General features: G+C 43.6%; 2 protein-coding genes across 5 annotated transcripts in view; one reads left to right on the top strand and one right to left on the bottom strand.

Annotated features, from left to right (window-relative positions):
• Positions 1 to 10,160, top strand: part of HELZ (helicase with zinc finger) — an 88,243-nt gene extending 78,083 nt beyond the window's left edge. For all 4 annotated transcript variants that reach the window (XM_086623896.1, XM_086623894.1, XM_086623895.1 and 1 more), the window contains 6 exons: positions 109 to 185; positions 329 to 896; positions 1,270 to 1,510; positions 2,664 to 3,177; positions 6,034 to 6,286; positions 8,982 to 10,160. In XM_086623896.1, coding sequence (XP_086480022.1) covers positions 109 to 185; positions 329 to 896; positions 1,270 to 1,510; positions 2,664 to 3,177; positions 6,034 to 6,286; positions 8,982 to 9,313 — 1,985 coding nt within the window. In that variant the 3' untranslated portion in view covers positions 9,314 to 10,160. The remainder of the gene's footprint in view (positions 1 to 108; positions 186 to 328; positions 897 to 1,269; positions 1,511 to 2,663; positions 3,178 to 6,033; positions 6,287 to 8,981) is intronic.
• An 8,482-nt stretch (positions 10,161 to 18,642) lies between these two features.
• CACNG1 (calcium voltage-gated channel auxiliary subunit gamma 1) lies at positions 18,643 to 27,573 on the bottom strand. Its single transcript, XM_009984962.2, has 4 exons — positions 27,333 to 27,573; positions 21,843 to 21,917; positions 19,618 to 19,755; positions 18,643 to 18,869 (listed from the first exon to the last, which is right to left on the bottom strand). Exons 1-4 carry the CDS (start codon positions 27,571 to 27,573, stop codon positions 18,643 to 18,645), a joined length of 681 nt encoding a protein of 226 aa, XP_009983264.1.

Raw genomic sequence — 27,573 nt, 5'->3', positions numbered from 1 at the left:
TTTATGATTCTGTAAATGGGCTAAATTCTTCTGTGTCTGGAAGAAAAACCTCTTGAAAGAATCATTTTTCTATTGAAACGAACTAATTAATTTCTTAAATGTTCTTAGGTAAAAGTGAGAATGCTGCTGGACCTGAAATCAGTAAAATTCGAACACCTGAGAAGAAACCTATGGAGTCCAAGCAGGTAGGTTTGTCGTCTTGGGGTTTGTTTTTGAATTGTTTGTTTTTCAATAGCCTATCTTTTAATGAACTTATTAATTACTGATATGTTTTTTTCTTTGTTTGTTTTTTTTTTTAATGTGAAGTTTTTCCATTCTCTTTTTCTAGGTTGACTTAGAAGCAAATTCTCAGAATAGAAGCCCAGAGTCACGTTCCAGTGTCGGTTATCCTAATGCTAAATTTCATCGCAAAGATAATCTTAACCCCAGGCAGCTGAATCTACATCTCACCCCACCCCACTCACAGTATGCAGTTCCCAATCGCCACTTCCAGCATGTGTCACAGATACCAAGGCAGCCATATCCTCTGCAACAGCAGCAAAACCTTTTAAGTCAACAACAAAATCATTTGCCTGAACCACAAAACCAAATGCCACCCCAGCAAAGCCAGGTAGTTCAGCAGCATAATCATTTGAATCAGCAGCCTCCACAACCTTCGCAGCTTTCCCCTGCTTACCAGGCAGGCCCCAGCCAGTCTTTTTTTAATAATCCAATTCCCCACCGACCACATTCTCCTGCTGTAGATGCTGTGATTTCAGAACAACATCCCCCACCTATGTTACAAGAAGTCAATAATCCTTTGAGGCCTATTGCACAGCACAACCCTGTTCTGCCAACCCACTTGAACAACTTCATTGAAGAGAATCCATCAGGAATTCCCCTAGGGGACACTTTAGGTAGGTGACTTTCCTTTATTTAAATTCGGAGTGTGCAATTATAACTACATTGAAGTGAAAGTGAAGGAGGTATTTACCTTTTCAGGCATATTGCTCTGAATTGGGTCATTGTTGGGTTAGTTTCCATAAGTAATGTCATTGAGCATAATTTGCTGCTTGAGGCATGTTTGAATATTCAGCACTTTATTAGAAGATTCATGTTTATATGATTTTCCATATGATTTAAATAACCAGGTTATACACTGCAATGCAGTTAGTATATAATAGGCCCTGGAATATACTGTATAAAAAGTATTCTTTTTTTTTTTTTCTAACATAAAGATCTTTAAAAAAGGGTATTAGATAAATTTTTTTTTTAAAACTATTTTTATAGATCGCATGCATGGAAATGTAGCTTTGGAAACAATAAGGCAGCAACAACAAGCCAGGTTACAGCAATGGAATGAACATAATGCCTATCTCAGTCAAGGCACTATTCCATATCAACACCATCACCATCCTCATCTACCACATCTTCCTCAGCAACCAATTGGATTGCATCAACAGCAGCAAGTTAGGGCAAACTGGAAACTTGCCAGTAATGCAGAAGATGAAACAGAGGCAACATATTCAAGGTATTTGTTTACTGAGTCATCAGAGCTTGTATAAAATTGAGCAGTGGGCACCTATCTGTAACACTGTGGTCAAGTGAAGATACTTAAAGGTATTGCTTTGTGCTGCTGTTATTACGAAGGTTAAAGTAGTTGGCAGGCTGACTTACAACTATGCTTTTATTGTGTGTTATGCTTTATTCTGTTAGAATATTGGGTAGTAAAGCTGTAGTGGAAAAAAATACTTTTATGGAGCTTTTCAGTGCTGTATTTATGGAATAAGGAACGGATAGAAAGTAACAACCTTGTGTGTATGAAAGAGGTGTCTGAGTGTAGTTAAGGCCTATTTAAGTTGTAAATTCTTCAAACTGAATTAGCAGTCTCAGATTTATGTGCTTGAGAAGAAAAAAAACAAGCCCTCCCTAAACACCGCTCTCCAATAAACCCCAAACTTTTCTTCCTTTTCAAAAAGCCTTTGCTTTTAAAATCAGATTAAAAAAGAATGCTTATATTTGAGATGGAGCATTAGAGGGCAAGAAAGGAAGCTGTTGAACATAAACAGAAAAACGGTTCCAGTGGTCATCAGCTTTAATCATGTATATTGTAAAGGCTGGATTTTTAAATTGCCTCTGTTTACTGTCATCTCCCACTATGCTTTATTTTCCATCTGGTTTGTTAAAGCCATGGTAAAGCTTCTAAATGCTCTCTTATCTGACTCTCTGAAGCGCTGAACTGAATATTTTTGACCTTTTGAAGAAGTTTGGAAGTATATTGTGTAAGTGAGGAGAATCCCTGATTGCTCTCAGTTTTGCCTTTTAAGGGGTTAACATTTTCTTTAACTGTGTGAAGTTTTTCACTTTGTATAATGAAGCAGGAAATCCTTACCTTAGTTGTCTCTTAAAAGATAACAAAAAATTGATTCTTCTGACTGAAAAGGAAATCTCAAGAGTTATTAGAACTTTGAGATGATTCAGGTAGGTATTTCATCCAGTCAATCCTCTTGCGCCTAATTTCTGATTGCTCACAGTCATATCCTTTGAAGTTAGGGTCACTAAGCTCAAAGATGAGTATATTTAAATTCAGTGTGTTGTGCTTTGAGTTTTCTCAGCCTCAAAAAGAGTGGGATTTCAGCCAAACATTATTTCTTTTTCTTGATACGTTTATTCTGTCAATGCAGATTCCAGGATTTGCTCAGAGAACTGTCACACCGTGATCAAAGTGAAAGTCGGGACTTAGCTGAAATGCCACCCCCTCAGTCAAGACTGTTGCAATACAGACAAGTTCAGCCCAGAAGCCCACCAGCACTCCCTTCTCCTTCCTGCAACTCTAACCACAGTGGCCACTTTCCTAACTTCACCGAAAACAGCAGAGACCTTGAAATACCCAGTAACCCAGCATTTCCGCAGCATTTACCCCAAATATACAATCCCCCTTTCTCAATGCCATCGGAACACATAACCCCATCTCCCTTGAAATACCTGCAACCTGATGGATCGTGGACTTACGCCAACCTCCAGCAGAATCACCTTATGGGGCAGGGCTTTCACTATGGCATACCTCCATTGCCCCATAGGTCGCAACAAAACCCTTTTATACAGATACAGAATCATCAGCATGCAGTGGGTCAGGAGCCATTTCATCCACTCACATCTCGAGCAGTATCTGCTTCTTCGCTCCACAGCTTAGAAGAGGTAGGCGTTTTTGTCTGTGTGTGCAACTGTCATGTCTTTTTAATATCAAATTATATTTTGAAGAGGGCACGAATGCAAAATACCTCACGTATTAAAAGCTCACACTGGGAATTTCTGTGGGGTAAGGATTTTTTCTGCGTCTTCGCTGTTCACCTTGTGTGTATTCGTGGTTCTCATTGCTGCAGGTATGACATTTTCTCTACTAAACAGGAGATCTAGGCTTTTTGAGTGTTACTCAGAGTTTTTTTTGCAATCATTGCTCAATTATCTGCATGTCATTTATCTGCAGTGCCATTTAACCACACCCCAGGTGAAAACTCATGAAATGACTCTGTGGAAAGTCAGCTGGAATCAGCCAGCCAGTCGGCTCCGTATTAAGCTGTGGATATGGTTAGAGTTACTTTTCATACAAACTTGAGACCAGAGCAGTACAGTTGTTTCATCATGGTACAAAACCTGATTTAATAAACCTCACCTGACCTGAGCCAGTTCTGTGTAACGCCATCCTCTGTATTTTGGGGGCTCAGGGTGTTGGGAATCAGAGATATCCAGCTGTGCTGCACGAATCTGGGTCCAGCACAAACCCTGCCACACCAGAGCTGGCTTTATCCCTCTCTGTCTTTTTGTGTTCTGGACTCCAAGGAGGTGTGTTGTGGGATGCGGACGGTGCAAGCACATACAACTAGGACAGGCCACATTTTGAACAGGACTGTTTAATCCCTGCTGGAATCGGGAGTGCTAGGGAGTGTATGATATGTAGACATGGAGTATGCTGGAGCCAGATTGTTTCCCAGGAATGTCAAAATTAATATTCTCAGATAATCTTGCACTGGCTGCGTGTAATCCGATATTTGTACATGAAGTGAAGTGGCTTATTGTGATGTGTTCCTGTCAAGGCTTTTACAGAAGCTGTGGGGATATCCCAGCTCATCGCTGTCCCACTTAATACATTTTTAATTGCCTTTTGACTTCTGAAGATAGAAAATACTGAGTTTATGTGCCTGAGCAAAATAACTAAAATTGAATTCCAGTACATTTTACAAATTTCTGTCTTATACAGATCCAGAGAGGTTAATGGAGTCTTCAGGCCCAGCTAGAGCTGTAGTAAGGTTTGGTTTTACAGACATTTAAAAATTCTGTATCTTGGTCCATTAAGCCATACCACCTTGTATAAAATCTAATACTTTGTGACAACAGTGAATGCAGTCAGTACAGTGGGACATAGGGACAATGGCTTTTCAGCAGTAATAAACTAATAAATATTCCTACAGGGTTTGTGACAGCTCCTGCTATCTGAAGGCAAATAGAATGAGCCTTTATGTAATTAGTGCAAATTCGTTTTAGTTCTTATTTCCTCTTCCTTTCAAAATATGTGACAGAAATGCCAAATGCAGTACAAGTGGTACAAGACAGAGACTTGCATGTATCCAAGACTGCTAGTTCAGCTGGTAGGTAGGACTGAATATACAAAGAAATCAAAATGCACTTTTAGGTGTATTTTTAAGAGAGATCTCTTGTATAAAGCAGGTGTCAGAGGAGATGGTATGACTTTTGGGATCCTTCCTTACTAAACTGTTTTCTCAATCACTATTTATAAAACTTCATTGACTTATTTGAAAGCTTTTGCATATATTTAGTCAAAACAGATTTGACCTACATATCAAATGGAATACTTGGGTTATTCTGTCTGGTCCTGTACTTGCAAGTGTCCAGAACTTTAACTTCCTGATGGCTTACCCAAATTGCCTGTTAAACTCAATAAAAAGTATACTTTTTGGGTATGATTCAGCCAGTAATTTCAGAGTTTTAATTTTTTGTTGTTAGAGAATATCCTCAAGAGAGTAGAGTGACAGGATATCTTAAGTGCGCTTCCCTTGATATGGCGTAATAGTGTGGCAGCTACAATGAGATATTACAGTTTTCATTCACACACTCCTTTTTCCCCTGTCTGTTTTTTGTGGATGATATAATAACAATATTGGAGTATTGCAAGCAAGTTATTTGATGTTTATTTAGCTAATTTTTTATGACATTTCATTAGGATGTTTATTATTGCCTTTACCAAGTATAGATTTACTTCTGTTACTTGTGCTCGTTAGTCAGTACTGTGCAGAAGGAAGCAAATACTGTGTTTATTTTTTTAAAACAAAGTAATACATCAGGCTTGCTTTGAATCTTGAGAAAGTTTTGAGGGTCCTTAAATCTGAACTTTTGAAGCCACCAGGTTAATTAATGGAGCTCCTGCTGTTTTCATCTACATGATCTACAGGGTTTATGGAAGCAAGCAATTTCTGTGGTTTCAGATAAAATTCTCTGCATTATTTCTTCTGAGGGCACACGCTTCTCCAGAGCATTTGGTTTGTGTGTATATACACAAAATCCAGTGTACAAATGTATCATCCTTCCCCAAATGCTGGTATACAAGTCACTCATTCGTCCTTCGGAAACGAAAAGCCGTTTTTTTCCTCTCTACATTGTAATTGAACATTTTCTCCTGCTCTTGTACCTTCCTGTGCTTCCTTTGTAAATGCTGGGTGTCCTTCTCTTCGCTGTATGGTACATCTGCCACGTAGGAGTGCAGGAGGTAAAGGTTGATAAAAATTAAGGAATTTCAATGTACGCTCTTTGCACTTCCTTTAAAATTCTCCATCTGTCACGTGTGATTAAAATACATTATCAGTGACTGCGATATACAAAATATAACTTAAAATGTATTTGATTTGTTTTCTAAAGGCAAAGGCCTTTTTTTTTCTTTCATAAGGCATTGCAGGGGAAAAAATTGGATGGAAAAATGGTTCGATACATGCAGTTAAGTAAAAGGAGCAAAAAGCCTTTTTTTTTTTTTCCTTTTTTCAGTATGAACCAAGAGGACCAGGCAGGCCGTTGTACCAAAGAAGAATTTCCTCTAGTTCAGTCCAGGCTTGTTCTGAAGAATTAAGCACTCCTCAAGACAGTCTTGGTCAGTGTAAAGAGCTTCAGGACCACAGTAACCAGTCATCTTTCAACTATTCATCACCTGAGTTGTGGGTAAACTCCTCCTCATCTGCCCCATACCCAAACATTCCATGCAACGGAGCCAACAGAGCAGTTCCACCCCGGGAGTTGTTAGGTATGTACAGACTTGATCTTTGCTTCTCCGCTTCTCTCTCTGCTCCGTTGAGTCTAAATGAAAGGATTGGGGTTGTTTTTGTTTTTTTTTTTTCACAAAATGTTTTCTTCCATCTCTTCAAAACCCAAAACTAACTTAAGCAAAGATTTTTGATGTATTCATTGTTTTAGTAGGTAAAGGTTTGCTTAGAGCAATCCTATTTTCATTTGCTATCTTGTTAACATTCCAGTACTTTGCTACGTCTTAAGAATATTGTTGAGTATTCTTCACCTACAAAAAGCAATCCTGCTCCTTAGTCTTCTCACTAAAGTTCTAGTAAACCCACACGTTCTCTTACAGTCTTTTCAAGTGACCTGAGTTATTGCTAAAAGGAGCTAAGTAAGGTATCTGGTGGGATTTATTTGCATGATAGGTTATTTGTTGCCAGAATCAATGATATTTCATGTTGATATTACAGTCTGAATTAGTAATCTCAGTGTATTTCCTAGTAAATTCTGGTACTTCATCAAAGCAATGATGTAGTTTAAACTCTCACCGTCGAAGAATCACACAGGAACCTGGCTTCCCTGGTGGTAGTAGCAGTGCTGATTGATTTAGCAGAAACTAAATTAACTTTTCAGTGATTAAAAAAAAAAAAGCTCAAAGTAGAGAGTTGGAGCAGTGCAGCTATTCTTCTGTTCTCCATATTTTTAATGTTTGTGAAATTTAAAATTACCAGGATAGTAAAAATCCTGAAAATCAAGGAGCTTAATGCGTGATAGTATGTGTCATCAAGAGCAGTATCCATCTCTGTGGTTATCTAAGAGGAGCTCAGGAACCCTAGCAAGATGACATTGACATCAGCTGATACCACATTTCCTGGCTTTAATGTAAAGATTGAGAACATGTTTGTGAGTAAAATCCTGGGAGAAAATATGTGTATGTAAAAAGTACCTTGTCTATACATTTGCTGTCAAATAATAAATCCTAAAAAGGGGCAGGTTTTAACTAGTATCTGTGTTTACTACAAAAATATTTTTTGTTGTAGTTTAGCATGGTTTCTGCTTCGTAAATAAATGCATATGCAGCATTGCCCTGTATCTCGTAGTTCGTGCAAACAAATCTCCGTTTTTATGCCTGCTGTGCTCTTCTGCATTCACAGCTCACTGGCTGTGATGATCATATTTAAAGCCCAAATGTTTTATAGTGCTAAGGGTTAATGAGCAGTGACTTCAGTGTTTCTGGTTACTATTGATTTTTATCCATGAAATAAAAATCCATGAGAATGTGATGCTGTGAATTAGCCCTGTGCCTGTATTTGTTGCCGGAGAGTAAGTGATCATGACACCAGGCTGTGCCAGGGCTTTTATTTCCTGTCCGTCAGAAATGGCTGCAGCACAAGGATTTGGTTCTATCGGTGTGGATTTATGGAGTGCAAGGATTGCTGCTAATTGCTCAGCGTTGTTATATGCAGGCACTTTCCAAAATTGCAATTCGAGAGCTTCATTTGCATTGCTTTTGCTGTTGAAAGAAAGAAAATTATTTAAGTTCTTATTCGATATGTTTATTTCCCATTTTTTCTTCTGTTAGCCACCTCCACCACACTTAACTTTCACCTCTGGCCCTGCTTGTCATTACTTGTCTCCTCTTGAGTGTTTTGGTTATTTTTGGGAGTTTTTTTTGCTTATGTTCTGGGTTTTTTATGGAATCGTAGCAATCCTAGCAAAACTGTTTCGCTTATATTCTTTCCATATTTGTTCTTCTACACGTTGGGTTTTTGGGTGTGGGGTGGTTTTTTTTTTTTGAGTACTTTATCAAAAACAAAAGCTTGTGGGGGACCCTTCCAGTGAGCAACTTTCTATATATTTATGTTTTTCTACTTGAACTCATTGGTGATATGTGGACTTGAAAAATAACTTGAAAATTTAAAGACTGACATAATTACAGAACAGATCTGTTGCCCAACTCCTGGGCTATTTTAGATACGACGCATACCCGCATTTCAGTGCGGAGTTTCTCTGGCTGTGTAAGAGAGCAGAATTCTCCAGACAAAAGTAGGATACCTCATTAGGATTCAGGAAATTCACTTCAGAGCAGTTTTATACCTATGGTTTAAAGCACCATTTTTTCTGATAGTTACAGGAATTGTTAAATGTGCAGCAAGAACATATCAATTAGCAGGAATGCATTCAGACTTAAATATCAGTGATTAGTTGCTTGGCGTTCAGGACTCTGAATTGCTGTTTGAAAGTGAATTATATACGGTGCTGTAAATTTTAATTTTAGCCTATTAAGCTATAAAGCAAGAAGAATGAAATGGTCTTTGTGCTGTCTCAGTGGATAAAGTGTTTAAATCAGAGTCGGTCCCGCTCGGAAGCAGCTTACCTTGAGCACGTCTGTGAAACCCACCTGGGCAGAACTGCAGGCTCAGTGTTACCAACGCTGTAGGTGCACGCGCGTGGTGGACGTGTTCAATCATGGCAGTCTTCTCGGCGTTCCTGGCGAGGATAATACAGGATCCAATAGTTGGAAATGAGGCTAGATAACTTAGTTATCAAATTTCCTAGGACCACGAGGGACTGAACACAGAAAATTGGTGGTGGTGGGGAAGGCTGCCAGGAGGGGTAGTTTTCAGTCTGTGCTTTGGGGTTGCTAGAAATAGATGTCCTAAGGCAGAGCCGTTCACTCAGATGAACTCTGGTTACTCCTTTCGCAGCTCCACCGAAGACGGTCAAGCCCCCAGAGGAGCACCTGAAGGCCGAAAACATACAGCTATCCAATTCCTTCAACTACAGCGTGCTACAGCATCTTGGCCAGTTCCCACCCCTCATGCCCAACAAGCAGATCGTCGAGTCCAACAGCAACAGCCAGCAGAACGCTGGTGGGAACAAGCCTGTGATGTCCTACGCAAGTGCTCTGCGGGCTCCACCGAAGCCCAAACCTCCTCCTGAGCAGACAAAAAAGAATAGCGACCCTTTGTCTTTGTTTCAGGAACTTAGCCTAGGTAGTTCATCAGGTAGCAATGGCTTTTACTCCTATTTTAAATAATCAGATTATTTTTTTTAGAGAGAATTTAATTTTTATTTGTGTCAGTAGATCTAAGATAGTTGGGGCTTCACCTGTAGTTGCAAATATTCCCTTTGTTTATATTAGTAAATATATCCTTACTTAATTGCTTTGCTGCTAGACTTGCAACTAATTTTTTTAATTATATTCCATTATTTTGCATTTTTTTGATGTGGGTCGGTTTTTTTGGAGGCTTTTCTGTAGGAGAACACACACGTTATTTTTTAATTTGTGTAATGTTAATGATATGTTGCATTAAACTAGCAGCTGAGAGGTTACTGGTATAACTTTAAAAAAGGAAAAAAAAAAAAAGAAAAAAAGAAAAAAAGGAAAAAAAAAGTTTGTCTAAATTGTATTTAAGAAGATTGTAAGTAGCATTTACATTTATTCAATAACATTAGCATACTATGCTGGGTTTCTGTACCAGAAATGGCCAGTTAATGTAAAAATGTATGTTATTTCTGCTTAAATTCATTTAATTTTTTTTTTTTTTTAATAAAGATGCAGCATCTTCTAAATACTTTCAGTTTTATCAGCTTTTTTGTGAAGGGATGCTGCATTCTCAGACTTTTATAGTTTTAGAATCTGTATGATGTGGTATTGTATTTTCCATCCACTGTAGGGTAAAGTAAAGGCATTCTTTGCAGACACCTATGCCATTGTTTGGAAACAGTCAGATAAAAAGTATTGGTATACTTTAAAAAAAAAAAAAAAAACATTAAAAAGAAAAAAACACAAAAAAAAACCCAAAACACAAAAAAAAAAAAGAAAAAAAAAAGAAAAATGAAAAAACTCTACATTTTATTTTTGGACAAGCTAGTAATATAAGCTTGTTTGAAAAGTTAATTTGATAGGTTTTTTAAATGAATCATGAAGCTGAAAATAAATTTTTAGGTATGTTGGTGCTTAGTAGATTTAATAACTATTTTAAAAAAATGCGTGAATTTAGTAAAATACTTTTTTGTTTGTTTGTTTAATTTTTTTTTTCCACTATGCATGTGTAAATGTTTGTAATCTGGCTTTTTCCTCCCCCCTTCTCCAGTGGTATAAAGAATTGTGCCGCTTTAATTTTTTTTTTTCCAGTAAAACTTTTGGTACATTATTTGATGTTTACATTAAAATGTGACATTATACAAGGAAATTCAGATATTTTGCTAACTGTTTTGTTTGAGGAACATCATTAAAGAAGAGATTTAATGTTTGTCAAAGCTGTATCCAAATTAATCTAAATCTTTTGGGGATAAGAATGATTACCAGGTTATTGATCTATTCAAGTTCTGCTAAGTTCGCCACAAACCTGGCCCTTTCGGAATACAAACTGAAAAAAAAAAAATTATGGGATATTCAAAAATTAAAGAAGCAAGTGTGAATGAAAACTCAGAAGACAAACTTTGTCCATAAAGATTTCTGGTCTTGCACACTGTTCATATTTTTGGAGCTGGGGAGATAGAGAGGGGTGTTTGTATAGTTTCTCCAGATAAAGTAGTCCTCCTTTTACACTTGAAAAAATAACTTTAAATCTGGGAAATATTTTACAGGGACTGAGCTGGGTGTAGTTGCAGTATTCCTCCACTTATTGCATGCAGGAATTAAAATTTGAGAGCTGCGTGGGGGCGATTTCAGATTTTTACAGCTGTCCATGGAACACCTTACTAATGAGCAGTGGCAGCTGCTGTATTCAATCAGGTTTTTGCTCTGGTTACAATCAGGTTTGTTTTTTGTTTGGTTTGTGTTTTTTTCTTTTTTTTTTTTTTGCATTTGACTTCATGTTTTAAGGCAAGGGTCTTTATATAATGGGGTTGATTTAAACTCAGTACACGGCAGAGGTTTGCATATAAATTTTTTATTATAAATCTTTGCTGGTTCGTGATTCAGAAACTTATCTGAAAAACTTTTTCCTTCTTTTTGCTGTAAAGAAAAGCACGCATAACTCATTAATTTATTTCCTAATGTCTATACCAAACAAAAGATGCTGGGGGAGGGGAAAGCCTCTGCCAAATTATGTTTAGCACTTCAGCATATGGCATCAAATCAAGAGGACCCAAAAAAGGAGTACAGGCCAAATTCTGCAGCCTTGAATCAAGCAAAACTACTGTTCCATGGGTTTTTTGCCGAGCTGACGGCTGCAGAAATAGGTCCACGGGAAATTCGTTTGCAAGGGCCGGGCGTGTGCTCGGCGTAAGTTGGCCTCAGGCTTTTTATTTCCGTGGAGCTGTGCCAGTTCTCCTCAACGGAGCGGCTGGCACTGCTCGGAGAGAAGGAGAATCTGTGCCTGAACGTTGTAGTCTGGGAAGAGTCCTCGAGGAGACGTGCGAGACTGTGACCGGGGAGAGGCAGGGCTGGGATGCACGTCACGTCGCCGGTCGGCACTGTAATTTCAGGGGTTTCGAAATCACTCGTTTCTATGGAGCAGGCTTTTGATTCTGTTCACCATATTTGAATATTGAACTAATAAACATCACTTGTTAATTTACTGCTATCTGTCAATTGGTTAAGGGGGAGATGGTCGCATCTCGCCACGTTTTATTCTGGTTTACACTGGCGTTCGATCTACACTGGAAATGTTTGGGATAAAGGAGCATTTTTCTCTCTGACTTTACCATTTCAATTCTATAACTTCATGAAAATCCGTGCTGGTTTTGGTTCTAAATTTTCCTAAGTGCTCTCACCCAGGAGTTTGAGGATGGTATGGCAGAGGTCTTCTGACACTTTGGAAGTGTTTAGCATGAGTCTGTTGCGTTTCTTAGAGTTAATTTTTTTCCGAAAGATTATTTATTTCGAAATATCTTGTCTAGCCTGTACATGTCATGTATATAGCCCTGAGTGGGAACTGTTGTTTTTAGAGCAAATTATCTGTTGTTTATTGAAGTCATAGCTGTTTAAAAACCCCCAAAACTGTATTGTAAACTCTTCTAGGGCTTTAGTCGAACTCTTATTAAAATCAAATTAAGCCTTACAGATGGCTCCAGTGGGCACTGGCTCTGGCTGCACTGTAAATATGGAGCTGTTACAATTACGTTGAAAATTCAAAATTACAAGTGTAGTTTCGTGGTTTGTGTAAATTATCTCAACTCGGAGGAAATGAGTGGAGGCTTGGGCACGTACACCAACTGAGCATTTGGCTCCTTGACTTTTTTATAGCTAAAATGTCGCAATTTAAGTACAATTAGTGCCAAATCCCGTGTTCCTTGTCCAGAAATAAACCCCCATTGTTGTCTTTTGAAAATTTTAAATTACAAGATCATTCAGACCTAAATTTAGAAAGCTTGTATTTAAAACCAGAACTTATTGTTGATATTATTCTGGTTTAATTCCAGTTTTCTATGAGAAAAATCTGGATGCCTCATGGGAGGTTATCAGTGTGGTGTTAAGAACTAATAAAGAATTGAGAGAAAAATTAAAAAAAAAAAATTAAAATATTTCTACTCTAAAAAATTAAACTGTTTTTTAAAAATGTTTAAATTTCAAATAGGGCATCTACCCTTTAAAAATGTACTTACTGAATGTAGCTGGTAGGCTTCCCTGTGTGTATATGGAGACTGAATTCTTAAGGAACTGTGAGCTCTAAACTTGGCCGTACTAAGCCAGCAAAAGAAGGTGGAGGAGATGCTGCTCACTTCCATGAGCGCAGAGGTAACCTGGAGATGGATTCTGGTACCTTTTGATGGTGTAGTGCTTTCCTTCGGAGTGGTGGGTGAGCGTTGCTCTGGTGTGGGATATGAAGGCCAGCTGGGGATGCGTCCACGGTGTCAGGCTCCTCACAGCCAGGAGCACTTTGTGGGGACAATTCCCCTCTCCGTTCTGTCCAGTGTAAGTCTTCACCCTTTATAGTGCTGAGCTGCTGCCCAAACAGCAGCCTTGTTTCCACAGTACCACGGATAAATAGCTGTCATGCATAAAAGCTGGCTAGTTAGAGCCATCCATGCATCCATATTTCGTTGTCACCTACTGTTTTACTTAATTGTGTGGGCTGTGGCGTTTCTGACCCGTAGCAGGATGCGGGTGCCTCCGTTGACTTTACAAACCCTGGGAGTGCTCTTCCCTACTTTGATTAATTAATGTTTTGTTCCCAGATTTGTCAAGTTCAGCTGTTTTTTTTTGCAGAGATCATGCTCTATAAGCAATTCTTTTGCTATGTATAGAATATCTCGACTATAAGTAGCGCTGAGAGCAGTGTGTTTGACCACTCTAAATTTTCTTTTTAGAGTGAACTCGAGCATAGCAGAATCTGCACATTTCCAGAGCAATAAGCCCATGATGCTCGTGCTCTGCCTGTATCGTCGTTCAGCTCATTTCACTTGTTCTGTTAGTTTTTTGAGTTTTCCTAGAAAAAATGCAGACAATTAACTTGTCAAGACAGATGGTGGTGATCCATGGTGCCTATAAAAAAATCTGCACATCGTATTCCTTGACATGGAATAGGGGCTATTTCTGTTGGTATAGCAAGATTTGCTCCAGTATCTTTTTGTTTGTTGTGTCAGGGAGCAAGGACTGAATCATTCGAAGTTCCTTTCTTTCATTCAAGAAAGGTAAAAGGATTTACAGCAAACATGGAAACATCAGTTCAGCGCGGGGGTTTTGGCAACTCATTAAGGGTTTTTTTTCCCTCATTAAGGATTAATAGATGTTTCTGATAAATTTCAGAAAATGCTCTGTGATCTGAATGATCCAAGACTAGTTAGAAGACGACGTCAGTCCATTTTCCATTAGGACTTGATCCCTCCTGAAGGGCAACCACGTTCACAAGAGCTGCTTGTGCTCTGCCTTCTCGGTCAGTGCAGGGGTCGTGGGCACCAGAGCCCGGGGTGCAGCCCTGCCAGAACAGACTTGTGCTGCTGGTTTTATGAAAAGGAAAGTAGGTCAGAAATCAGAGTTTATTCCCTTCTCTGCACTTTTGCAGAAAGCAGAAGAGCAGCTCACTGTGTGGAGATGCAGAGCGTGTGTGTGTGAGGTCTGTATGGGTTGGATTCCTGTTCAGTAGCTTCACTGGAAGCAGAACATCGCTCAAGCATGACACAGCAAGAACAATCTCATCCTCTACTTCAGTCAAAACAGAGAGGTGACGTTCTTTTCTTGCCCCTTGGTGATAATGGAAAGGGGAAATAATTTGAATAGATGCTTTTATAACAGATCCTGTTGCCATGGGTGTAACCTGTGGTACAGAGCAGCCTAATACTCCAGTATTTAAGTTATAAAAATAATACAGCGTTCCAAGGAGCACTGTCCTACCATGGAAGGCTGAAGCTTGTTTTAAATGAGGTTTAAAATGGGGTTTATACTATAACAGTTTCTGCATGTTGGTCAGGTTCCTGGCATGCAGCTGTCCAACTGGAGCGTGCTGGATCGAGCCCAAGGGCTTGTGTTAGTCTCCAGGGCCCTTCCTGGGGCTGGCAGGATGTAGTGCTGGAAACAGCCATGTCTTGATGTTGGTGACCTCTTGTATTGAGTATGTTCCTCAAGAGCTATCACAAACCCAGGAGAGAAGGTGCCCCTCTGCAGCAGGGCCAAGGGTCGCATTAGGGTTGGGAGGAATTCTCAGATCTTTGGGACTTTCTTGAAATAATTCCCACAACCGTTGAAGTAGGGAGAAAAAAGAGGTGATGGCCACAAGGAAGCAACAGAGTGGAAAGGGATCAGTGGAAAAAAGCAGTGAGTGTACCTGTGCCTTTGTAAACTACGTGCCAGGGTGGTCAAACACCCGAGCGTCGTGCATCTGCTGGCACTTTTCAGGCATGGACTTCAGGGAAAAGCAGGGTTTTGTACTGAGATTTCTGCATATCCCTTTCCCTCGCTGCGTGCACCCATCTCTGCACCCTTGTGTGCTCTAAACCCGCTGGCCTGCGAGCCCGGGGCGAGCTGTGTCCCCTGCCTGGTGGGGCTGGGTTCCTGCTGCTGCTCTTTGCAGACGAAGGCTGTTGGGAGCGCTCAGCGAGCCGCTTGCTAAACAGGCAGTTTTCTTCTGCAGGGTTGTTAGTCTGGCAAAACTTCGCCTTTTCTGCCGCGTTGACCGTGATTTAACACTTGGGCTTTGCAGCGCGGTGGGCAGGCTGTGGCGGCCGAAACCTCGCGGTGGCCTGTCGTGTGCGGTGCCCCGGGGCACCTCGGCGTGGGTGCCCTGAGGAAGGACGGGCAGCGACGTTGGTTTACGACGTGGCAGGTGGCGCGTGCCCGAGGAGCCACGGCCGAAGGTGCGTGTTTCCCACTCGGTTCTTTGGCGTGTCCCAAACCCACGTGTGTCCTGTTGGCCCTGCAGTCCTGGTTTCACTCTGACTCCCTGCCAGCGAGAATGTTTATTTCACGTTTTCATGCTACGTTCCTGAAATTTTGGTGGCCATTCCCTGCTATTGGCTCAGCTGAGAGAATGAAAACTCCAGCTGCTTACAGCTCCTCCCCAGCATTATATTCTTTTTCCTTTATCAAGGCAAATTACTTTTATTAACTCTCTCAAAACATATTATCATCTCTCTGGCAGAGAGATCTGGATATGGCAGAACAAACCTGCTGTAAGAGCAGTGCCTTTCCCACTGTGAGTACTGGTGGCCAATTTAATGGACGAGTCCCTCATCAGCATTTCTTAATACCTGGTAACAGCAAACGCAGTCATCCACAGGCTGCTCAGTCTTGCCAGGACCATATGAAGGAGTCAATAATCAAAAAGTCTCAACTTAGAGCAGAGAAAAAAGTGAGTTTAAGAGCTTTAGGAGGCTTCTAGCTTAGCTGTCGGAGCTGTTGTCCGTGGGTTTGGGTCTTGCTGCGCTGCGAGCTGTGTGTTTTCTCTGTCCCATGAGTGAAGTGAGCACAGAGAGGCTGTAAAACCTGGATCCAGGCCAAACCCCAACACTTCCTGGGAATCCTGCCATTGCCCTCGCCATAGCTTGCACGGAGCAGTTCAGCTCTGACACAAGTGGGAGTGTGCATGGGATGGGTGAGACCTTCCAGGATCTGTTTATCTGAAATATGTACGTTCTCACTCATGAAGATCACGAAGGGGAGGAAGCAGCTCCTTGGCTGGACAACAAGTTGGCCCATCAGGATACGAAGCCACCCAGAAATTGTGTTGTCACAGAAGAAGCATTGCAAGAGAGGGATGATGCTTCAGAAAAGGTGTCGATGAAGGGCTTCCTAGGGGCACAAGATGTGCCACTGGTCTGCATGGGGTAATGAACTGAGACCCATGTCCCCAAACCTGGCTTATCTCAACCCATTGCATGTCCATGTCCAAGCTGAGGTCATTCCGATGATGGCTGGGAATGCCTTTGCGCCCACCAGCTGCTTTGCTTAGATAATTCTGTGTTTGGGTATCCCAACCCGGGGTCGGCCACCGCAGGGGTCACACCAGTTGCTTTCCTTTCTGTTGTTGTCACGTGTAAAGGATCTCCCTGGAAACTGGCCTCTCTTTTCCCGAACAATGAAATTGCAAATTAAGCATGTCAGCTGTGTACCCAAAAATAAGATTTCAAAACCATTTAGTGTTTCACAGTGGTTCAGTGACAACTGGGAAGATTTGCAGTTGTCTCTCTTGATGAGAGACAGGCAGAGTTCCCCAGCTCGTACTCACATCTGAGCACCAATGAATGCTTCATCCCAAAACTTTCTGAAATGTGTGTTATTTGTAGTGCTTTTCAGCTTCAAAGAGCTTGAAATACAGTAACACAACTTCACAAAAGGCTTCTGTTCTCACTGCCACTTTACTGATGGGGAAGCAGAGACGTGCCTGAGTCTGGCTGGGGGCTGCTGGGCTCAGCGTGCCCGGGCGGGCTCTGGCGACGGCACGGCCATGGGCAGCCCCTCGCACCAGCGCGAAATCGCTGCCTGATTCCTTGAAATGTTTGAACATGTCACGGTTTCAGATCTCTTTGTAATGATCAGAAAAATTCTGTTCTGAATTCTGTTTTTCTTTAGAATTATGGACAGGGAAGAGCAGAGGGAAGGACACTTTGGTTTCCTTCTTTCCTGGTTTTTAAAATATCAGATGAAAAAACTGCAACTTAAACCAAATGCTTTTTCATACGTGGGGGAAAAACGGGAAAATGCTGAGCAGGTTCTGAAAACTGAGCTGTAAAAAGAAAAAAAAAAAAAAAAAGACACCCACCTCTTGGTGCTGGGGGACTGTGACAGTGCCAAGGGCTCACCAGAGGGGCTGGGTGAGTGTGTGGGGCTGGGGGACCCCCAGTGCCCCCCTCCCCGAGCACTGCGGGGGCTCTGCAGCGCAACCCACCTCCGCAGCATCTCCCGTCAGCTGCTTCCTTCAGGTGTGCATAAACAGCCGGGCACTTTTGTCGTATTTTTGGGACTGATTCTCCTGGGTGCTTCAGTCCGAGTCCTTTCCTTCTTGGCAGCTACCTTGAAGGGTTTTTCCTAAAATGTAGCTTTAGACATTTATGCTGTGAGCAAAGCACGGTGTTCTTAAAAAGCCCATTCAGGAGGAAGAAACGAGAGCTCCGTACGGTAAATACCATCCAGAATTACACTGTCATTCTGGACCCAGCAGAATTTGATGGGCCAAGTGAATCATCCATCAAAATCATTCTCCAGAAAATCATGCTACTGGAAGATTATGCTTTTTATTAAAGGAAAATTTCACTCTTAACGTTCAGTACTTCTTTGCTTTGCCATCAAAGTTTAAGCAGAACAAAAACTACATTTTGCAGGTTTTTTATGAGTAATTCAAAAGAATGGAACTGCCGGGGGTTAATTTGTAGGAGAAATTTTTATCCCAATGCCAAGTAAAATTTTGGGGTTTTTCATTCATTTGTTGTTTTTTTTTTTTTCAGATTTTAACTATCTAATAGAATAGCATAAGGATCTCCAACTTCCCCAGAGTGGTGAGCCAGCCCTTCTTAGGGAGGTAGAGGAGTGTGGCATGAATAGGGGAATGGTCTCCCCCTGGAGCTCGAATTTCTCACTGTCTGGCTCTGACCAAGTGAGGTGTAAAAGCCCGATATCTCTCACGGATCTACACCCAACTGCACCAAACATCTCCCCAGGAAAGCTGTCTTCTCTATGGCACGAGCTGTCTCACACGCAGATTTTCCCCCAACTGTACGAGCCCAAAGCATCCCCAAATTGGCACTGAGCAGTGCCATTCGCCCACCACCCGCGCTGGTGCTGAGAGCTCTTTCTGCTGTCTTAAAAAAAACAAAAGAAAAAAAGAAAGAAGAAGAAACAAAGCCATAATTACAGTTGCACATGCCTTGGTTCAGTAACGACTGAGTTAGTGGAGTGCATGTTGTATAGCGAGACCAGACATTTTAAAAAATACAAATCTTTTCAGAACGCTTTCTGGATTTTTTTCATGGATGCTGGGAACATCAGTGCTCTGGTTCTGCATCCATGCAGGTCTCCCAGGGGTTCTGGGGGAAGCGAGGCAGCGCGATCAGGAGGAGGATGATGCCGCAGATGAAGAGCAGGACGAAGGAGGCACAGGCGCAGGCAAAGGACCAGGAGTAACTGTACTCAATCCAGACTGTGTCCTTGCTGTCGATCATCCTCTTCACAGATTGTCTCATGACTTCAACAGAGATGATGATGCAGAGACCTGAAGGAAGATAGGAGCGGTGGGTTGAATAACCAACTGTCAATTTTTCATCCCTAATTAACCACCTCATCTGTCTTTTAGCATACAGGAACCGCAGTGAGATTCACAGGTGAGTCATTGACTTCAACGTTTGAAGGAACCAACGCTCGCAGCTGCTTGGAGCTCTGCCGTAACCCAGACCATCCCAGTCAGCGGTGACTTGTTGAGCATGATCTTTTAGGCAGGTTTGGATGGGAAACTCAAAGTGGTGAAGGAATAACTGCTTTCGCTAGGGAGCTTTTCCAACGGTTCAGTAAGATTTTTACGGAGGTGACAATTTGCACCTCTGTTGTTCAGTCACTGTGGCACGTCAAGATTTTACTGGCGCATGTAAAAATGTGTCTTCATGTTTTTGGGAGACAGCTGGGTATTTTGGGCCTGGATCAGCTGTTTCTGTGGTTGGAGTCTTATTAAATGAGATAGAATAATGTATATCCTTGGTTTAGACTGGGGCTGGCACTGAACATGCTAGAAATGCCCCTTTTAAAGGTAGTTGGAGAAAATACAGCCCAGCTGCTGGGTGATGCTTGCTGAGTAGGACAATTTCAGAGCTCCTTGACTGGAGCACCACATAAGAACTTGTAGCCTGACCCTGGCTGGGAAGAAAACGCCACTTTCAGGACATTTTGAGAAGTGTCTCCATCCTCCCAGCGTGTCTCTACGTTGTCCTATGAACTGAGCATGAGTATGTGAGCACTGAGCCTCTTACCTGCGAAGGTGTAGAACATGGAGGCTGGCTTCAGCAGATAGTCCCTCTTCTTCCTGAAGGACAAGAGGACGCAGATTGTTCCGATGATTGCGAAGCCAACGCTGAAGATGGCAATGGCTGCAGCTGAAATGCTGTATTCTGCCAAAGCAAAACAAACACCAAAAATTGCAAATATCTGCAAGTTTTGAGCAGGCTCCCGTCAGCTGGTGTGACTTTGCAGTAGGTCACTGAGAAATACGTGTGCTCCCACTGCTGTGGAGAGGTGGCTCTGGTGTGAATCGAGTATTTTCCTTGAACAAAAGCAGGGCAAGTATTGGCCATGTACCTTTTGAATGCAAAGGGTATAAAAACAGAGTAGTAGGAGGAAAACACTTCCTGACCACTTGCTGAGGGAGCAAACGGCATCAGCGTTGGTCTGATGAAGTGCTGGGCTGGAGTCGTTCTGGCTCTGCTGCACGGATGTCATTGTTGAAGCCTTACTGGGCTCCATGCTCTCATTTCTTCCATCACTCCACACTCTACTCTCACAGTAAATAGACAGCTCTCTGCTTTTTTTATTCCAGATCCGTATTGAGGAGCCTCAACAAGGCCCCGTGCACGGTGCTGATGTTGTACCGCTGCAGAGACAGCTGTGAGCTCCACGCGAGAGGCCAGAGGTGAAGTGTTTGCATACCATCTCTCTTTTTTTTTTTTTTTTCTTTTAAGACAATGATTTCCAGCTCTGTGAAAACCCAGCTTCTTCAGGGCATAGGATTCAACCCTCCATAAAATGTCCTGGTTTTTGCTAAGCCAGCGAAGATGTGTGCTGGACGCTTCCCCCAGCCGAAGCACAGTCCAGTGCCTGAGTGGAGGGGAAGAGTCACTAACTGAATAATTCAGGCCTTCATTTACATATTGCATTCGTTTTCAGATCAGTTTAATATTTAACACGTGTAGCCATGCGTGAACATCACAGTGCCTGTTGATATTTGCCTTTCAAGCCGTTAAAAAAAAAATATCTCCCAGGCAAAATCATGAAGAATTTTTTTGCCTGTTACTAATTAGCTCCCATCAAAATGTAGCTATTTCTGCAAAAGAGAACAGCAGATCACTCTTTGTTCTCACTGCTTTTCATACCACTGCTTTATTATCATTTCCTTAATGTTTCTCTTTACTATGTGCTAGAACTGCCTGAAAGAGTTCGTTTCCATGTAAAATCTTTTGCTGCAGCTTAAGCTTTTTATTTTACTTCAAAGAAAAGAAGTTCTTCCAGATTTTTTTTCTGGAATGACTAAGAAAGCATTGGGTACATGTTGAACATCAGATAGCTGGAGCTGATAGTACACAAATAAGCAAAAGCAGGTAGCTCAGATACAGTGCTCTTCTACCCACTTAAAATTCCCAGTCTTTCCTGTCTTAGGAAACTGCTTTTTCAGAAAACCTGTGCAGATTTTCCCACCATTATGATTTCCTCTGGAAGCAAAGCAGATTGTTTAATACATGTAATGTGATCATCAGCTCGTTTACTGCACAGCAAAATATGCCGTGTGGCAGACTAGAAAGGAATTTGTCCTCAATGAGAGGGCGAGAAAGCGAGAGGAACACGTTAGATGAGGGCTAAAAATATTTGGCCTTATCAGGGACTGATTAGAAACGTGAAATTTGTCTACGCTCCATAAACACCGACTGTGTGTGTCTTTGTAGGATCTCTGTTCCTTCCTTCCATTGATTGCTCTGGTTTTTACATGACTTTCATATAAAATCTATATGAAGCATAAAATTCCTAATGGTCCTCACAGAGTCTCTGTACTTCTTTTCAGGGTCAGGACTCTGCTTTGGGGTATGATTTATTCATTTAGATTTTATTAATATCTTCTTCTTTCGATGGCGAAAGCTCAGAGTGGTGCGGATAGTGCCAATGTTCCAAAGTCATTTTTATGCTGAAAAGACTTTTTCTCATTTTCATGTGTATTGACATTGTTATATATTTATGGGACAACTTTTTGTAAAATCACACTTAGGAGTGTGATCATATATAAAAATCCCCCTTCCCAGGAAGGTGGCATTTGACCTTGTTCAGAGCATTTTTTACATCTTTCCCGGCTGATGGTATCTGATAGAAATTCCTCTACTGCTTTCAGCGGAAGCGAGGCTGAACCCTCATTTTGGGGACCCCTTGACCTCAGATCTCATGTGCACCTCAGTTCGTATAAGGTTAGGAAAACATTTTTCAGGGTCATCCTTACCTTTCTGGGTGGTTACTTCAAATATCTCTGAGCTCTGTCCTGGTGTGAAGTGCTTGAAGTAGGAGCAGTTGTGTTCTGAAAGAGAAAAGGAAATTTGATTCTGTGTGCTCGGAAACCTCTGATAAAACAGAATTTGCTTTTTATTGATGTATCAAACTTGCAAAGTTTTTAAGGTTCTCTACCTTTGGTGGTACTGAGAAATTGGAGTTGGATCTGTTTCATTCAGGAGCAGATGGATGGCGCACACATGCCAAGCCACTGGCTCCAGCATGGACCAGGCTGAAGCCCTCTCTGATACCTTTTGTGGGCTGCTCCCTCCGAGAGCTTTGCACGCTGATTGCTCATCTATTTAAAATACGAATTACAGATAATTTTTCTCATTCTGTCTTTGGCCATCACACGTTCCTGCCTCTCTCTGTAGCTGCATTTTCTGGTGATGAGACCTGCCGTGCCCGCAGCTGAGCTGGCATCTCAGCTCACCTCCGCTTGCCGCTGCCAACCCATTCCATAGTGACATCACCCCATCAGCCGTAGGAGGGTCACTGCTCCTCTGGTGGGCTTGGACTGCAAGAAGGGAAGATGGAAGGTCCCCATCCACCTTCTCCCTCCCAGCTCATCCCTCCTCCGGCTCGCAGAACCTGGCGTAACAGCGGCTGGCAGCGGGGACCAGCCCAGGGGAGTTTGCTGCATGGCTGGGAGATGTCACCACGCTACGGGGGTCCTGGAGATGAGGCTGCTGCGATGCAGCAAAGGACACGGTGTTTTACAACAATAGGGGTGCTGACGGCTTTGTTTTGTTTGCCGTCTGACCAAAAAGACAAAAGCTATCTGAAGCCACAAACAATTGTCAGGGAAGGGAAGGCTGATCAGAGCCAAACAAGTCAAGGGCACGGAGGAGGCTCTCAGGAAACCTGGCTGTACCGAACTCCCCTCCCGTCAGAGCAGGCTGCTAAATTAATTTGATAAGAGAGCAGAGTCAGATAGCGAGAACTTTATGAAGTTCCTCTACCTGGACTTCATGTGAGCGTGCTGCCACGTGCACGGGCTGTCCATAGAGGGGTTAGAGAGTCTACAGGGATCAGGAGTGTGGGGCTGGAGAATGCTTGGAGGAGGGAAGTTGGTAGCCAGAACAACAACTGTGATATTGTTTCATACTCAGCGTAGTGAGGGTCGGACAGCGAAGAGATGTCATTGCTGTCGGTGGATGCACAGCCTTTTCAGCCCCAGCAGGACGGGGAGGTGGCTGGTGAGGACCTGCTGGCTCGAAGCTCTGGCAGCAGCGGGGTTGGGGTGGAGGGTGTTGGCGCTATTTATAGCTGATTCAACTGAAGGTTTGAAGGGGCACGGAGCTGGGAGAGCAGCTGCTCACCAGGCATTCGGCTGGGAGGGCGCGAGAGCAGAGATGTGCTGAGCAGTGCTGGCTCTGATCGCACCGTTCTGCTGAGCTGGGCTGGAGAGGACACCCTCCTGCACCCCTCCTGCACACCGGGCTGGGCTCCCACCACACCGGGACATCACGCCAAGGTTGCAGGAGAAACGGGGGGCCTCTTGGTTAACACCAGGCTTGTCCCTTAGATAGCACAGTTACCCATTTCCAGGAGATGCTGGGAGAAAGTCTGGCAGGACTTTGTGGTCCTCTCCAACATCCAGGCTGGGCCAGGCTGCTCCAGCGCAGTCCGTGGCTGTGGGGTCAAGCCTGAGCCAGGTCCCAGGTGCAAGACCAGGCAAGGTTTCTTGCAAATACGGCATTTCAGAGGTTATTTACAGCAGTAATTTCAGGTGGCAAGAAGATACCAGCATATTGTATGTTACCTGTTGGTTCTTGTGGGTTTTTTTCTGTCATGTAAATGGTAGATTTTGGAGTTACTGAAACAAGCAGGATTTATTTTCTCTTCCCCAGGAGACAAGCAGCTGTAAAGCAGCTTTTTTTGGCCTGTTAGTAGAAGATTCCTTTGAGACGCTCTGATCTAGTTAATTTTATGAGATGGCTTTTATGTCATCTGCAGCTTCTCCTCGCTGGAGACTGGGTTAACGTTCAGCTCTGGCATCTTCTGACCTGTTCTTTATTATCCCTGCAAACGACTGAAGGAAACATATCTGAACTCCGACCTCTATGGGTGAAATTGGGAATCCTGAGCCCCAGAGCGGAGCTGCATGACTCGGCCAGCAACTGGCGGAGGCTGAGGCTGAGCATCCAGCATGGGGATCCTTTGGCTCCTGGGCTAACGGGGAGGGAGATGGGATGAAACTGGGACACTTTATCTTGAATTGTTTGGTTTGGCTCTTAATTAATTCTCTGAGGCTGAACTCAAAGGTATTCCCAGGCGTGCTGACTGTACAAAGCCCACGGTGAAGCCATCCAGACGTGGTGCGATGGGGGATGCAGAATGGCTTCGTATCCGTTGCAGGTGACCCAAACCAGCCCAGTCCACCCTCCCGCCCTTGAAGGCTCAGCAGAGGGGAAGCCCACAAAACCTTTTAGGGATGGACTTATCTGCAGGAAGAGGAGCTGCCTCTGTGTCTCTTGGCTTACAGCAAAGCTCTGCCAAGGTACGATGAATGGGGTTATCACAGGAGTTGGTTTGCTCTGGGGGAGGTGTTTTTTGGAAAATGCATTTATTCTGGGAAAATATAACTAGATTGTTTTTGGTGAAGTGATATATTATTTTCAGTTTAAAGATGCTTCGGTGCTCTGCTGAGCTGGGAATATCAATTTCAACAAGGCTCTCTGTTATTGAAGGGAACCGAGACACTTCAATGCTTCTCTGGTGTCATCATGAATAAGAGAAGAGCCCATTTGTGTCACACCACATTTACATAATGGATAGGATTTAAAATGGGTTTTATAATGGATGAAATCTGTGTGGCAATCTTTGTTTCTCTCCACCCCTAATTGCATTATCTCTGCCACGAGTTCGCCCCAGTGTCCTGATGAGAACAGTCCAGGGGCTCCGTGGTCATTAAGGCTTGGGTGAACTTCAGGGTTGTAACGTGGTTTATCTTATGGTGTCCTCCCCCTTTCAAGTCACCCACCCTTACAGCCCTCCTTCCCTTCAGCTCCACCGTTCGTGGATGACCACTGTGCGGAGGCGAGGAGGCCAATTCCTGCAGAGCCAACCTCTGCCTGCTGACAGCCTGTTTTCCTCTCCAGCTGCCTGAACTCAGGTTCCCATAATTCCAAGGACCCATTTAACCCACTGGCAGCACACGCAGGCTGCAGAGGATCCCCGCTGCTGCCCATGGTGCCGGCACGCACCAGCCCGCTTTGTCGGACAACACCTACGCGGAGTTCGTGGCAGTGAAGGCGAACTCAGTGTACAACCAGTAGTAACCTGCCCCGGTGCCCGCTGACCGCCGTTAACGACGTCTCAGCATTAATCTGAATTTGCCCAGTTTTAACAGCCATCTCCCTGATCTTTTTATTTCTTACAGCGGGATGCTGAACCCTTTCCAATTTGTCAACATCCTCGGAAAAGCGTTGTAAAATTTTAAAGCTCTGCCTAAATCCCAGCCCCGCTTCGCGGACTGCGAGCCAAGTCATCCTCCCCGTTCTGCGCTGTGCTGAGCTCCAAACCTAATAAATAACGTTAATCGTGCCATCCCTTTCCTCCTCAGGGAGCGGCTGGTAAATGGCTATTAATGCAGTGATAAATTCTGATGCTGCTTTTCCAGTCCTGGCAGGAACGTCTGCTTATGTCTCATGATTTTCAGGAAAACCGGTGCCCACATCTGCTCTTTCACTGCACGTTTGTTCATTCACGTTTTCCCGACCGCAGCAGGTTTCCCAGCCCCAGTGTTTCTCTGCCGACATCTCTTCCCAAAAGTGGGAAATCAGCGCAACGTGAGCCGTGCAGCAGCGTTCAGCAGCCCGAACCCACGGGGGCTCTGCTCTTCCCCCACCCCTCACCGCATCCCTGGTGCAGGGAAACGGGAAGGAAAATATTTATATCGTAATCGAGGAGAGCTTGGATGCTGATTACGATGCAGGCTGTCATCCGAATTCCCAAATATCTTTAAAAACTGGAAAACCACCTCCAGGGTGGGGCGGGTGGCGCAGCCCCTCGTTGTCACCCGGCTCTTCCCCATGCCTGGCAGAGCGGCAGCGCTGGGACGTGGGTCAATGCCCGTGCCAGCACATGCTGATGTCTGTCAAAGATAGTGGCTGCCTTCGTGCTGCCCTGCCTGGGAATCTGCTTTTTGCAGACAGCTGGATATTTATGAGTTTTATATTTACCCTGCAGTTGTGCAATTTTTGTGTTTATCCACCGATTTCTATTGTTTTTTCCTTTTGTGGGAGTTTCCCTCCGCATGCGAGGGAAGGCGTACAGTGAGCAATATGTCTCCAGGCACGTAAGTACCTTCGCGAGAGACATGAAGCATACGGATGACACACTCCCAAATTTGGTTAGAGGCAGATCTGAACGCTGCGGCTGAGCTCCTCTCTTCCGAGCATGTAATTTGGCCAAAGAGATCAAGAATTGCAGTAATACAGGGAATATACAGTAAGCCCAGGCAGTAAGATTTTGCACAGGAAATTTTCAAATATCTGTTAACATATATATTTCGTTTCAAGCAGCGAGTCTAACATGAAAGCAATCCTGTTATTTCTGTTCTGGAAAGCATCCAGTACCCTATGAGCCTTCTAAAAAAGCAGCGTAGCTCGGTCACGGATGGAGTGTATTAGCGCACGCGGCGCGAATGTTGCTGACTTTGCGATCAGCGAAAACATAATGAGCTCCTTTCACCATGGGAATGTAACCGGCTTCCCGGAAAGCAGCCGTGCCCACTCCCGTGCTGCCCTCCCTGTCGGTGGCACTGGAGGAACCTGTGATGGAGACGTGTGCGGGACCGGGCTGCCTCCGCCCAGAGGTGAGGAGGCTCAGAAAGTCGTTGAGATGTCGCTCTGAACTCAGTTTACGAATTTTTTTTGGAAGTTGGCAAAACATACTGCAGGTCCCTCTTCCTCCCTGCCCTGAGGAGCGGTTGTTACTGAAATAGCTCAGAGAGAACCTAACGCCAACCACCAACGGGCTGTTCTTTCGTAGCTATATGGATCTGAAAACCCCAAGGATCCAGCTACATATGGTGGACCCATAAATCCTCTTTCTTGCCCGCTGCTGTCAGCGTGTGTGGGTGCTGCAGGACCCTCGACTGATGCCAGCAAAATTTCCTCCATCCCAGTTTCCCTCTGCGATTTCCACCGTGTCTGATCCTCCTCCCCTTCTCCTTGCCACTGTCACTGTTGCACAGGAGACTCCAGTATGGTCACAAAGAGACGTGCAAAGCAGCACAGCACACGTACAGCAAGAGGGATGACGACGAGGTGTGTCTGCAGACCAGCATGAAAACAGCCCCCTGCAGCCCCATCCCAAACTAAGTGCTGTGGGACACGGACCCTGTTTTCCTTCTGCCACGTCCTGCAACCTCCTAAGCAAAGCGTGGCATGACCGCCTGGTGCTTTCTCCCGTGCAGTGGTGGGTGGTCACCTACCTCCTGGCAGGCTTATCGGCCCACAGCCCTTCTCTTTGGGACCTTCCTCCTGCATCAAAATCCGCTTTGTGCAGAGTCGCCATAGCCCGAAATGAGCCGCTTCACAGGTGGTGTTATAGTTCTCCACTTTGGGGCTCAGCACGGCCCAGTGGTCAGTCACTACGGCTGCGAACAGGAGCGAGACGCCAACCAGGATCACGGAGAACGTCAGCCGGACCTTCAGGGGTTTGCTCTCGTCCAT

The sequence above is a fragment of the Tauraco erythrolophus genome, chromosome 20, assembly GCF_009769465.1.
Source record: "Tauraco erythrolophus isolate bTauEry1 chromosome 20, bTauEry1.pri, whole genome shotgun sequence".
Classification (NCBI taxonomy): domain Eukaryota; kingdom Metazoa; phylum Chordata; class Aves; order Musophagiformes; family Musophagidae; genus Tauraco; species Tauraco erythrolophus.
This window is presented reverse-complemented; position numbering and strand designations above follow the sequence as displayed.

Excerpts from the sequence above, each read along its gene's own strand:
- CACNG1 (XM_009984962.2), bottom strand. The coding sequence starts at position 27,573 with ATGGACGAGAGCAAACCCCTGAAGGTCCGGCTGACGTTCTCCGTGATC. Across the intron at positions 21,918-27,332 it reads GCCGATAAGCCTGCCAGGAG|AACACAACTGCTCCTACTTC; the intron begins GTAGGTGACCAC and ends TTTCTCTTTCAG. Across the intron at positions 18,870-19,617 it reads CATGTTCTACACCTTCGCAG|GTCTCTGCATCATCATCTCT; the intron begins GTAAGAGGCTCA and ends ATCTTCCTTCAG.